Here is a 12,170-nt window from a genome sequence, read left to right on the forward strand (position 1 = left end):
CCGGGGAATAGATGGAATTAAACTCTTTTGTCTTGGTCCAAGTTGAGTTCACGCTGGACTCCAAAGAGAAGGTGGGAGGGGAGGGAGGCTGCCCACTGAGACGTGGTGGATGGTACCAGGCACCCAGATCTTTGGGAGTGATTTCTTGTTCCATCCAGCAGTCTCAGGAGTGGGGACCATCAACCCAAGATTGGGATGAGCATGGACCTGGGTGAGAACCCAAACGTAGAGAGCTGGACCCCACATCAGCTGCTGACTCTCTACAATGTCTCTGGAAGGGTCACCTTGTCAAAACTGGCCAGATGGGGCGGGTGTCACCGCAGCAGCTGGGGCGGCAGCACCCAGGCCCCCAGCGGCAGCAGGAGCAGGGGGAGTGAGGCTGAGGTGTCCGAGGTGCCACCGCAGTCCTGGGCGTTCTCCTGCGAACCCAGAGCATTCATGATGGGGTGACCGCCCCAGGCAGAGGTGGCCAGGAGTCGGGAGGGTGGTTGCTGGGACTAACAGGGGCCAACGGGCTGGGGAGAGAGGGAAGTTCCAGCAAGTGGAGGAAACACTGCCCCCTTTCTTAGACCCCTACCTTCTAGGAGAAGGTAGTGCCTGCTCACAGCCTAGGAGGGGCTGTGGGGTCATCCTCTTAGAATGACGTCAGGGATGCCCTGGACTCTGGGAGCATCTTGGGTGCGGATGCAGCCATGTCCAGCAAGGATGACCCCATATACAAGGAGCCCAGCTACGTGGTGGGTATGCAGGGCTGGTCACCAGCGGTATTATGTGCCTGACGGTTCCTTCCTACTCGCTCAGATCACGCAGAGCTAAGCGCAATGAGGGCGATGTGGAGAAGCTGTGTTTTAATTTGCTGAGGGCTCCGACCCTGGAAGATGCGGCTCTCCTTATAATAAAAGCACCCCTGGGTCCCTCCCGCCTTCTTAGTATCTGAACGACACGGGGGCCCAGTGTGAATGCACACGTGCGGGCGATTCCAATTGTCCGTGGAGGTGCCCTCACAGCTGTGTCTGAAGGACACAGGCTCAGGGCCTGTGGGGGTTTGGGAATGAAGACCCTCCCTAGCCCCCACCTCTGGATGGAAGGCGTGGCAGGCATCTGGTCGCCGACGGAGCTTCTGGGAGCGCATCCTGTCACACTTGACTGTGGCATTATGTGCAGAAATCACTGTTAAGGTGAATACACCTGCCGACAAATGGAGCTGATTCTGGAGACTCTGGGCACCGAGTTCTGGAAGAACTGACTTCTGGTGGGACCAGCTGCCTTGGAATCGGCTTCCGGGGTCAGGAGCAGCACCAGGGCCCCGGGGAGGGTGGGAAAACAGGTACTGATGCTCGTCGGGGAGGGTGGGGTGTTGGGGGCGAGGGACGCTGGTACCGGCCTCTCAAAATCTGAGCCCCTCAGTGTCATATCCTACCCGCCACCCCTCCCTTGCTCGTACAGCCTGGAGGGTCGGGAGGATATATTTGACTTCCGTAGCCTCCTGCAGGACTGGTGGGAAAATGCTACAGTCACAGGTGGGGTCCGTTACCAGGAGGAGAAGGTTGCTGGCAGGAATCTGTTGCATCACAAATGTCCTGTGGCAAAGAGAGAGGTTGGCTTGTGGAGGTTCCCAAGGCAGCTGGACTGTGGGCTTGTAGGGGAGGCTCTTTTGGAGACAGGTGTGAGGACTTGGGGCCAGGTCAGCCAGGGGGAAGGCAGCCCGGGAACCGTCCTGGCAACGGATGGGCCCCCGGCTTAATTTCTCCACCAGGCTTTGTAGCTGCCCTGCTCCTTTCGTAGCAGATTGGAGGAGTCAAGGAAGCCCAAACATCTGGGGGGTGGACAGGAGTCGCTATTGATATGTGCAGGGACAACAGGTCTAAATCAGGACCGTCCCAAGCAAACAGGGCCATGTGGCCGCCCTGCTCTGGGCAGTGCAGTGGGGCCCGGCCTGGGTGGGGATGCAGTGCTCAGGCTCGGCCGCAAGGTGGCACCTCAGCCCCACACGCTGCTTGGGAGGGAGGGTGGGTGCCAGCTTGTCATGCCAGCTGGTATGTTGGTGACAGCCACTGCCCGGCATTTCCTATGGGGTAGAGGACTTCATACACGCACGTGCACATACACGCACACATGTATACATACATGCACACAGCACATATATGTTTAATCTTCACCACGCCATATGGGGTTGGTATTATCCCTGTTTTGCAGATTGGAAAACTGAGGCCAGAAGAGGGTGAGTAATGCACCCAAGGTCACACAGCTCGTCTTTAATCAACCTGTCTACCCTGAGGCCCTCGCTTTACCCACACTGTTTGCTGTATCCGCACTGCCAGCCTCCAAGATAACTGTGCAAATAACAATATTCCCGAGAAACCCGCTGCGTGAGTAGAATCCCTCCCAAGAGCACACGCCCTCACGAGACAGGCCTGACTCTGAAGCCAAAGTCCGAGGTGTCGCACTAGAAGGTAGTCTGCTTGAGTCCTGGGTCTCAGGGACACCCTGGGAAGGCCCCATGGAGTGGCACACTGGCCGAGGGGACAGTCTAGGGGAGACCATAGCCTCCGGGTCAGGACAGAATCCGCGGCGGTTCGGGGGGGCGCAGCCCGAGATCCAGGTGGGAGTCAGTAGGACAGAACTTTCAGCCTCCCTGAGTCAGGGCCAGGCCAAGCTGGGGGACCAGCGGCCTCATTTTGGGAGCGGGGCCCGGGGCGGAGGTGCCAGGTGCCCCAGACACTCCCGGGAACATCCTTGGGCCTCCCAGTCCTCTGCGCAGACATCTAAGCGAGAGGTGGCGCTCCTTCCTCAAGTCTGCCCTGGCCTGGGGGCCCCACCTCCTGTCCCTCAACACGGATACCACGCTGGCCCCGTCCCCAACCAGCTGCCGTGCTTCACGCCCTGTGCCGCGGCCTGTGGTCGCTCTGCTGAGCCTCGCCCGTGGGGACCCGTCCCCTCTCCCCACTCTGGAGCCCCCGCTTACTTCTGGCAGCCCCCGCACTCGATGATGCCATTGGCCTCCTGGACGGCCACCTGGTGCACAAACACGGGGTAGGCCGTGTCGCAGGGCTGGAGCACATCCTGCTTCTTGTGCTTGTGGGCTGTGGGGACATGGAAAGGGTGTGGTCTCAAGGGGGCCTCGGCCACACCCTCGGGGATGGGCTTCGACACCCTGGGCAGTGTGGTCCCTGTGCCAGGAGTGAGACGCCCGTCCACTGGCAGGTGGCTCCCTGGTCAGGACTTGGGGGGGGGGCAGCGAGTGGCTGTGCGTGGGTGATGCGCTCGGTGACCCTGGGGACACCTGTCTCTCTCTTCACCATCGGCAGTGACGTCCAGGGGCTGAGAGGAGGGCAGGGGCAGCAGGGGGGCTGCGGGGGGCCTGGGGGACGGCAGCCCTGCGTCCCCTCACCGCCCCTCCCACCCCCGGATGGTCCCGTGGGCGCTCCGCAGATGCGGCTCCTGGACAAGCCCTGGGCCTCCCACCCCAACTCTGCCACGGCCACTTAGAGATCCAGGCAGGCGGCCCAGTGTCCAGCCTCCCAAGCTCCTCAGTGGCGCATGTGTGGTCACTGGAGTCTGCTCAGAAAGGACTCAGCAAGTGCAGGGCAGAGGCCTGGCAGCCGCTCCGGAGAACCCACATCTGATCCTGGGAGAGCAAACCCCACCCGCCTGCGTGGGGCCACGGCCTCTGGACCACAGGACCCTGTCCTCCTCCCTATCCTTAGTGCTCTCACCCCGGGAGAGGGCTGGAGGGCTCCATTTTCCCCGGGGGCAGGGCTGTACCGTTGTGGGAGGAAGTCCAGTCTACATGCCCACTCCCTAAGGAGCGGGGCTGTAAGTTAGGAGAGGCCTTTGGAATCGGGGGTCCCAGATGGAGAGAGCTTCCTGGGATGGCACCCAGTTCAGCCCTCAGCTCTTCAGCTGCTCTACTTACAGTGATGGAAGACGGCCTTGGCTGCCCAGGCCGCGTGGCCCGGTACGATGTCACATGGGTGGTGATGCCACATGGTGTGGACAGGATGTCACACGGAATGAATGATGTCACATGGGATGGATGATGTCACACGGGATGAATGATGTCACATGGGATGGATGATGTCACACGGGATGAATGATGTCACATGGGATGGATGATGTCACACGGGATGGACGGTGTCATGTGGGATATATGACGTCACACGGATCGGTGGTGCCCCGAGATGGTGCGACGTCGCACAGAGATGATGAGGGAAGCCGACAGGATGGACGTGAGCCGTGGACTCTCCAGAGCGCCCCCCACCCCCTGCCCTGAGGTGATGGCTTCCAGGGGGTGGCTGGAACGACACTCACCCTCAGCCCTGCCATCCCAATGCCGGGAGCCCCAGGTGCTCCACTCCAGCAGAAGCCTGTCAGACGGAAGGAATCTCGGAGACTTGCCTACACTCCCCACTGGGCCCCTGAGCTGTCAGCCCCTCGCCCCCAGGACCCCCTCGTCCCCGAGGAGGCTCCTGGTGAGCAGAATGCCTCCTCCCCTGGCGGCGGCATGTAGGGAGGGGGCCCCGTACACGCCCGGCCAGTTCCACACGGGGACCCCACCCTTCTCCTCCGGAGTCGGGGGGGCCTCAGACAGCTCCCCTCCAGGCTCCCCCTCGTAACCCACCCCTGCATGAAGCCCCCCAGCCCCTCACTCACAGCAGAAGCTCGTTCACCAGCCACCTGGTAGCAGCCAGGAGTGCAGAGACGGGCTGGGAGGAGAGCGGACACACTGTGAGCCCCAGGGCCCAGGGCCCCCTGGCTCCACCGCTCCCTGGGCTCCCCGGCACCCCGTGCCGGCGGCGGCGGCAGCGGAACCCTGAGTTTCCCGGGGAAGTCCTCCCGGAGGGTGGACAGCGCCCATCGTCACACTGGGGGGCATCTCTGGGGTCCCTGCTGGTTTGTGGGCGATACAGGGGGCGAAGGTGGGAAACACGCAAGAGAGGGGCTGCAGCCTGTTCCTCTGCCGGAGCAATCGCCCTGAAGCCCCCCGGATAAGACGTGGTGGGGCAGCAGGCTGTGTGCAGGGGGCAGTGGGAGAGGACTGAGAGTGGCCCCAGGGCTATGGAGAGAAAGGGACAGGCTGGTATCCGGTGGGGGAAGGGTCTGGGGTGACACTCACGCTGACCAGGGGCTGAGAAGCACTGTGGTGGTGGGTTGAGGGTTTGCACATGGCCTGGTAGTCATACATGGTCACTCTGAAACCAGAAGTGGGGCATGGTGAGTCCAGACCCCTGCCCCCACCCCCACCCCCACCCCGGGGATAGTTTGCAGAAGGATTTTTGTTCACCAGATCCGAGAGGGTGCATGATGGGCAGATCAGAAAATGACATTTCTGTTCTTGGAATGCTTCAAAGACAATGAACAGCGAATCTGGTTTTCCCTCTAAGGGTCACATGACCTCAGTCCCCCGCAACCCCGTCAGGTCCTGGGCTTCAGAAAGGCTGCTTTTGGAGCCCTTTTGGGCTCACTGTGGGGTTCTGAGGTCAGGCTCTGAGCTCTCTCTGGTCCATTTATCACCCGATTCCACCTCCTCTGTGTGTTTTCAGGCTGGGGTGGGGGGCCCCTGCCCTACTTACTGGCTGAACACCCCCATGCCGAGCAGCTGGGTCATGAGGGCGCCGTCCACCTCCCCCAGGAATCGTCCCATCTGTGAGGGCGAGGCGGGAGGGACAGTGGGATGAGGACATGGCTCTGAGCTCCAGACTTCACCTGAGTTTGGGCTTCCCCTCCAGACACCCTCAAATCGTGGTCCATCTGACTCCACTCCACGGGCCCCCTCTCCCGGGACAGCTCCTGCCACACCTCTCAGTGCTCTTAAACTCATAATTTGGCGTGAAATCAATCTGGGTTTTGCAATCAGATTTGTTTTTAGAAAGGTACAGAATTCCTTTGAACAATTCCGTGTGAATCGTGTGCAGGAAGGTGAAACTTGATTTGTCGTGTGTGTTGTGTGCATGTGTGTGTTTGTGTGTGTGTGTTACCAGACAGTGAGATCCTGGCGGGCGGATCCCCAGAGGCCATGCGGTGTCTTGTTCATGGTGATTCTTTGCGCATTTGCTGAAGGGCCGTGTGAGTGAAGGGACCAGGGGAGGCTGAGTGACCCGAGCCTCCTGCTCTGGTGGAACTGAGGCTTCCGGTGAGGCTGGCTCCCTCTCCCCCAGCCAGTGCCCCCACTCTGTCCAGGCTTATTCACCAATATCCCCACTGTCCAGACCCCTGACTCTGGAAGGGGAGGTTCCTGAGAGTAAGGCAAGCTCCTGGACACTGGAGAAAGGTGTCCCCCATTCAACGTGACTTCCAGGACAGGCTGCCCTGGCAGAGACACCCACCCTTTCTTCAGGAGGGCAGCCCCCGCTGGAGCCATGGAAGCAACAGGCCTCCCCTGCTGGGCCCCGGGATGGACCTGGCAGGACAGGGAGTCACCTGGGCCTCTGGCATCACAGGGGCGCCGAGGGGGGCTTGCAGTGCAGGTGGTCGCCTACCCCCAGTTTCTGATTCTCTTGGTCTGGCATGTGGCCTGAGAATTTGCATTTCTGCCAAGCCACCAGATGCTGCTGGTCCCCCTACGGCACTTTGAGGCCCAGGGATGACAGGGAGGAGGGGCAAACGAGGATGGGAGGGGCCAGGCCACAGGCCCTTGAGGCCCTTGGGTGTGTCCAGGGAGGGGGTAGGAGTCTGTGGTGGGAGAGTCTGGATGGGTCACAGTGGCTCGGCCTCCTGGAACTCACGCCTCTGTGAGCCCTTCCCCTGCGTGTAGGTGGACCCAGTGGCCTGCTTCCAGCGAACGGAACACAGCCGAGCGGTGCTGTCCCTTCCGAGAGCTGGTCCCAGGGAACCGTGGCCTCACACTGCTGGCACTCTCTGGCTCTTCTCGGTCTTGCACTCTGGTAGGGTGAGCTGCCCCCTCCGCCCGGAGGCCCTCCAGGGCAGCAGTGGGATCTGGCCTGGCTGACAGCCCTGTGGGCGAGCGCGGAGGCTGGCCCTTTGCCGGTCAGGCCCCGCTGATGCCTTGACAGCAGCCTCGTGGAGACCCTGAGGGCTGGCCGCCCCTCCAAGCACAGCCGGATCCTCACCAAGGAGGCTGGGAGATCATGGGTCTTGGGATGTAAGCCCGTCAGGTGGGGGTGATTTGTCACAGAGCAACAGATACGTGCTACAGGGCTGCACAGTGGATGAGTTTAAAAAAGCAGAAATGGCTGGATGGCAGGACAATCAGTGCCTGGCTTCCAGCTCCATCTTCTGTGGACCTCCAGGCCAGGCCTCGCTCTAGCCTCGTGTCCACCAAGCACTGGCGTCATGACTCCTGACACAGGGCTGCCTGCACCACCACTCTCTTACCCCCTCAAGCCCTCTTAGAGCCTCAGAGCCCAGGTCTGGGGTCAGCGCCATCCAGCAGGAGGAGACCGCCGCGCCCGGTGCCCTGGAGCCTGACCCAGGCATTCTGGGTCCTAATTCCTAAGACTCCCCCAGGGCAGCAGGGGAATGAACTCTGCCCTGAGCAGCAGCAGGTGACCTGGGGCAGGGGCTCGGCAGGAAGATGACCCCCTGGGAGACTGGACGCCGAACCCACGAGCCACCCCTGCCCTACAAGTTCTCAAGTCCCATCAAAGCCACTGCTCCCCCAGCCTGCTTTCCCTCCCAGGAGGGCTTTTCTAGAACCTCCCCCTCCCCCCAGTCACTGCTCGCTACTTACATGTCTAGGTTCAAAGTCTGGCTCTTCTGCCACCGTGAGTTTTCAGGTTAATAACCTAAACCTGCAGAGCCTCAGTTTGTCCCTCTGGTATGAGATGAGGCTAATAATGTCACCAGAGGTGATGGGGGAATGGCCCACCCCTGCCCCGGCCTGGAGGGGTGGGGCTGTGCGGAGGCCCCTAGACGGCCCTGGACCTGTGATGAAAGTTAGATTTCACTTCATGTATGCCCTCTGTTTTACAAAGGATGTGAGATGGCTTTTAAAATTACACACCGTGTGATAAGACAGTGTAATGGTTGAGAAAATAGGGGTAAATACACTGAGTAGACACGCACTTAGAGAAACATGAGTCTGAGTAACTTTGCTGCCACAGATCAGCCTGTTCCCTGCAGCTCTGCCGGCACCCAGGCATCCTGACCTGAGAAATCACACAGCTCAGACCCTCGTTTCTAAGAGGGGGAAACAGGCCCAGGCCACCCAACCACACGTCTGATTGGTGGCAAAGCTCGGGCTGGACCACACTCTGCGTGCCTCAGGCTGCAGGCCCTTTGATGCCTCTGGCTCATTTCCAGGCATCACTTTAGGTGAATGTATCAGGGTTGGTTCAGGTGTATTTTTTAGTGTGATTCCTGGCTAAATAAACAACTTGGAGGCCCAGTCTGGGGCTCAGCAAATACAAGTTGTGGTTGTACCTTCCCCTCGGCTGTGCTGGGCACGTGGGGGTCCTGGGCCCAGAACAGCCGAGGAGGGCCTGGCCCATCGGGGGGGATGCGGGTGGGGGCCGCGTCCCTCTCCCGCAGGCCGTGTGATGGGGAGTGTCTCCGTTCATTCCCCTCAGCAGCAGGAGGCCACGTTGGCGGTTAGGACAGAATTTCCCACAAGGGAGGTCCAGACAGGGAGAGGGCACACAGCGGGGGAGGCCTGGTCCCCCACCCCACGGAGGTAGAAGGGTGGATGCTGTGGCCTGTGTGTCCCCCAAATTCACATGCTAAAACATACCCCTAGGGCGATGAGCCCTCACAATGGGATTGGTGCCCTTAGAAAAGCGACCCCAGAGGCCTCCCTGTCCCGCATGCCAGGCGGGGACACAGTGAGAGCCCTGTGACCTGCAAAGGGCCTCCCCCCAGCCCCCTGGTCTCACCCCTCTGGCCCCCATAACTGTGGTTTATAAGCTTCTCAGTCTGGGTTTTATTACAGCCACCTGAACGGACTAAGGTGGGAGGGGAGGTGCAGAGGGGAGTAGGTGGTGGGCAGCAGGAGAGGGTGGAGGACTCTGGGGGAGACCCCCCCCAGCGTGAGGCTGCAGATACAACACCCAGGGCCTCATCGTGCGGACAGCTCCCTACCAGTAAGCGTGGGAGAAGACCAAACAGAGACATAAGATTTCCTCTGGGTGTCTGAGTTGAGAAGTCTGGATGTTGGGGTCTTGTGGTGCTGGCTGTGGTCTCAGGAAGAGACTCTGTTTTCATCAGACCTTTTCCTCTCGTTGGCCCTGGGCCAGGATTGCTTCTGGCCTTTCTCTGACTGTCGAGGCTGCTGGGCCTCCAGAGTACCTTACCTCCTGGGGCCTCTCCGAGATCAGGATGAACCCGTTGCTGTCGATGACAAAGCAGTCCAGGTCCTGGAAGAAACCCAGAAGGAGGTCGAGGCCAGGCCCTGCCGCTGAGCCCTGGTCCCCATCCACCCGACCGCATAGGCCCCTGCGGGGAGCCCAGGGTTCCAGGGAAGGAGGGGCTGGCCCACCGGGAGGATGCGGGGGGCGGGGGGGGGGCGCTTCCCTCTCCCACCCTCTTCCCACTGCGGGGGAGCTCACACTATCCTGGCAGCTCTCCGGGCACGGCCCCTCCGCAGCGCCGCACTGGAGGGAATGGGGAACCATGAGTTGCACATCCGTGTTTATGTGCCTGTGTGGTGTGTGCGTGATGCATTTGGGTGGGAATGGAGTCCACCGCCCACCTGTGCTGTGGGTGCCGGGGTGTGTCGCATACCCATTTGGTGAGTGCGGTGTGTACACGCTTGGTTTGTGCATGGTGTGACACGTGGTGCCCCCCGGGCATGTGCCTGGTGTGTGCACAATGCGTATGGGCTTGGGGCGTTTGTGTTGGGTGGTCCAGGCACTGAGATGCAGGCAGGGCCTCGCTGGTGGCAGCAGCCCAGGTGCACAGGTTGGGGGTCCTCACCCTGAGCATTACCCCCGTCCGCTCCCCTCGCACCCACCTGCCGGGTGGCCGCCCAGAACGTGCGCTGTAGGAACTCCATCCTCATCTGCACGCCCACAGCTACCAGGAGGGGAGGACAAGGCCATGGGGGCGTTTGGGGAGGGGGTGGGGGGAGAGATGGCGAGAGAAGACATTAGATCCAAGTCAAAGGCAGGAGGGGCGTCGTCAGGAGGAGGGCGCCCTGGGCCGCCTGTGGACTGAGGTTCCTGGGGGGGGACCAGTGGCTCTGTCTCTCCAGAGCTGGCAGAACCACAAAACACCCCAAGACAAGAGAGGTCTACGAGGCCGGCGGGGCTCCCCGGAGCTCGAAGCAGGCGCCCTTGGAAGGCTGCTCTCCCCTTTCCCGCAGAGACCAAGGCTGGATATCAGGGCCTCCGTGGGCAGCTACAGCCCCTCCACCCAGCTCCACTCAGGCCGCCCCTCTGTAAGAAAGCTCCTTCCTTGCAAGGCGGGACTGGGTCACCCAGGCCTGCAGGAGGCTCCCCGCCCTGGAAAACTGGGCTTTGATGCCACCACTCACAAGGGCTGCCACGCCTCTCTGGTTCCCAAACAGGCTTGCAGAACGCAGGCCAGGGCCCAGATGCCAAGGGAAATCTGGGGCCAGAGAATAGAGAGAAAGGCATCTTATAGTGAAAGAAAAAGAATAAAGAAACGAGGCCGGCTTCCTATGGTCTGGGACAAGAATATAGAAAATGTGCTGAGTGCCGGGCACCCTGCATCCTGAGCTCATGTCCACACAGCAGACTGGCTCTGCTATAGCTGGGATTTACAGCTGGGGAAACCTCGAGAGTCACCCGGTCCCTGAACACAGAAGCAGGACCCTCCCACCTGGTGTCTCTAAGGCACCTGCCCTCTCTCTCCTCTGGGCCTGACTCGACCCCCCGTCGGGAGGGGGCTGACACACTGGGGCAAGGTCCCCGCTTGGGGTCCGGTTCCCTCGTCTGTGAAAAGGGGCTGGGTCAGGGTGCCCAGCCATTACGCCGTGTTCACGAGACATTGTGCCATCACCCCGGTGACCCCTCATTGGAGAGATTTTTCCATCACAGCCAGGGTCCAGGCGGGTAAAGGAGTGGGCAGGAAGGGGACAGGTAGGCCCACTTCTCGGTTCATGACAAAGAGGACACAGCCAGGTGCAGCACCTGATCAGCAGGTGAGGCATGTGTGGGGGAGGGGGAGCACCCCTCCCCCATTTCTCTCTAAGGCTGCAGGAGGCCCCTCAGCCCTCCCCTCATTCTCCCTCTTATGACCAGCCTTGATGTTCACTTTAGACAGATTTCCCTCACCTGCAGGAAAAGGCTGAGCCAAAGAGGAGGAACCTTCTAACAACTGTCAGAGGGGAGTCACACGAAGGCTTAGGATGTTTGAAACTTTGGGATTCAGGAAAGCTTCTTTACCCCAACCTTGGCCTCTGGGTCAAAGCTCTCAGACCCTCTACAGCGAGACTCTCAGTGCCAAGTCTTGGAGTCTCTGCATTTCTGAGCTGGAAGAGATTTTGTGATTCTAACACAGGGAGTCGTGAGAGGGCGGGCTTAGTGCTTCTCTAATGAAACAGGTTTTTTGAGGCTTGTGGGTAGAGATGGGAGGAACGAGACCCCAAGCCTCTTCTCTGGAACCAGGCTCCATCTCACAATGGGACCATGAGCTCCTCCAAGGCAGCCTCGGTGCTAGGATTTAGGACATCCAGCTACCTGCTGCCAGTCCCGTTGGGTCACCAGCAGGCATCTCAAACTTCACAAGTTCAAAGCCTAACTCTGGCTTTTCCTCCCCAAACCTGAGCCTCCTCGAGCCCTCCCCACGCGGGGGCACACCTTCTCCCTAATTTTTATCATTTTCCCGCATCCCACCCAAGTGCTGCCGCCCTTATTCCAAAACGTCGTGAGTCTGCCCATTCTCTCCACCCCCGTGGCTACCCTCCAGGGCCGCTTGGATTGATGCCACAGACCCCGAGGGGGTGGTTCCCCACGGAGCCAGGAGAGTGATCTTCCTGAAGATCAAATCTCATCTCTCCCTTGCTCAAAACCTTCCAAGGCCTTCCTGTTGCCCTTAGAACAAAATTGAAACTCCTTTGTAATTTGGCATCCAAGGCCCCAGGGGAGCTGGCTCCACCGAGCTTTCTGATTTCAGCCGGAATCCCTGCCTCCCTCAAACGGGCCTGTTCCCACCGCAGGGCATTGCACCAGCTGCCCTCTTCCCCTGGGAGTGCTCTTCCCTAGACCTTTACAAGGCAGCGCCTTCTCTCGGTCGAATCTCAGCCCAAACAG

General features: G+C 60.4%; 1 protein-coding gene across 1 annotated transcript in view; it reads right to left on the reverse strand.

The window, feature by feature from the left end:
* Nucleotides 1–314: 314 nt before the first annotated feature.
* Nucleotides 315–12,170, reverse strand: part of CACNA2D4 (calcium voltage-gated channel auxiliary subunit alpha2delta 4) — a 78,282-nt gene continuing 66,426 nt past the window's right edge. The window contains exons 25-36 of the mRNA XM_057702231.1: nucleotides 9,908–9,969; nucleotides 9,504–9,548; nucleotides 9,249–9,311; nucleotides 5,574–5,644; nucleotides 5,117–5,192; nucleotides 4,654–4,706; nucleotides 4,312–4,367; nucleotides 3,917–3,937; nucleotides 2,966–3,083; nucleotides 1,468–1,580; nucleotides 1,076–1,158; nucleotides 315–419 (exon numbers count right to left, since the gene is read on the reverse strand). Of these exons, the coding sequence (XP_057558214.1) occupies nucleotides 315–419; nucleotides 1,076–1,158; nucleotides 1,468–1,580; nucleotides 2,966–3,083; nucleotides 3,917–3,937; nucleotides 4,312–4,367; nucleotides 4,654–4,706; nucleotides 5,117–5,192; nucleotides 5,574–5,644; nucleotides 9,249–9,311; nucleotides 9,504–9,548; nucleotides 9,908–9,969 (866 nt within the window). The remainder of the gene's footprint in view (nucleotides 420–1,075; nucleotides 1,159–1,467; nucleotides 1,581–2,965; nucleotides 3,084–3,916; nucleotides 3,938–4,311; nucleotides 4,368–4,653; nucleotides 4,707–5,116; nucleotides 5,193–5,573; nucleotides 5,645–9,248; nucleotides 9,312–9,503; nucleotides 9,549–9,907; nucleotides 9,970–12,170) is intronic.

The sequence above is a fragment of the Hippopotamus amphibius genome, chromosome 12 (assembly GCF_030028045.1).
Source record: "Hippopotamus amphibius kiboko isolate mHipAmp2 chromosome 12, mHipAmp2.hap2, whole genome shotgun sequence".
NCBI classification, from domain to species: Eukaryota; Metazoa; Chordata; class Mammalia; order Artiodactyla; family Hippopotamidae; genus Hippopotamus; species Hippopotamus amphibius.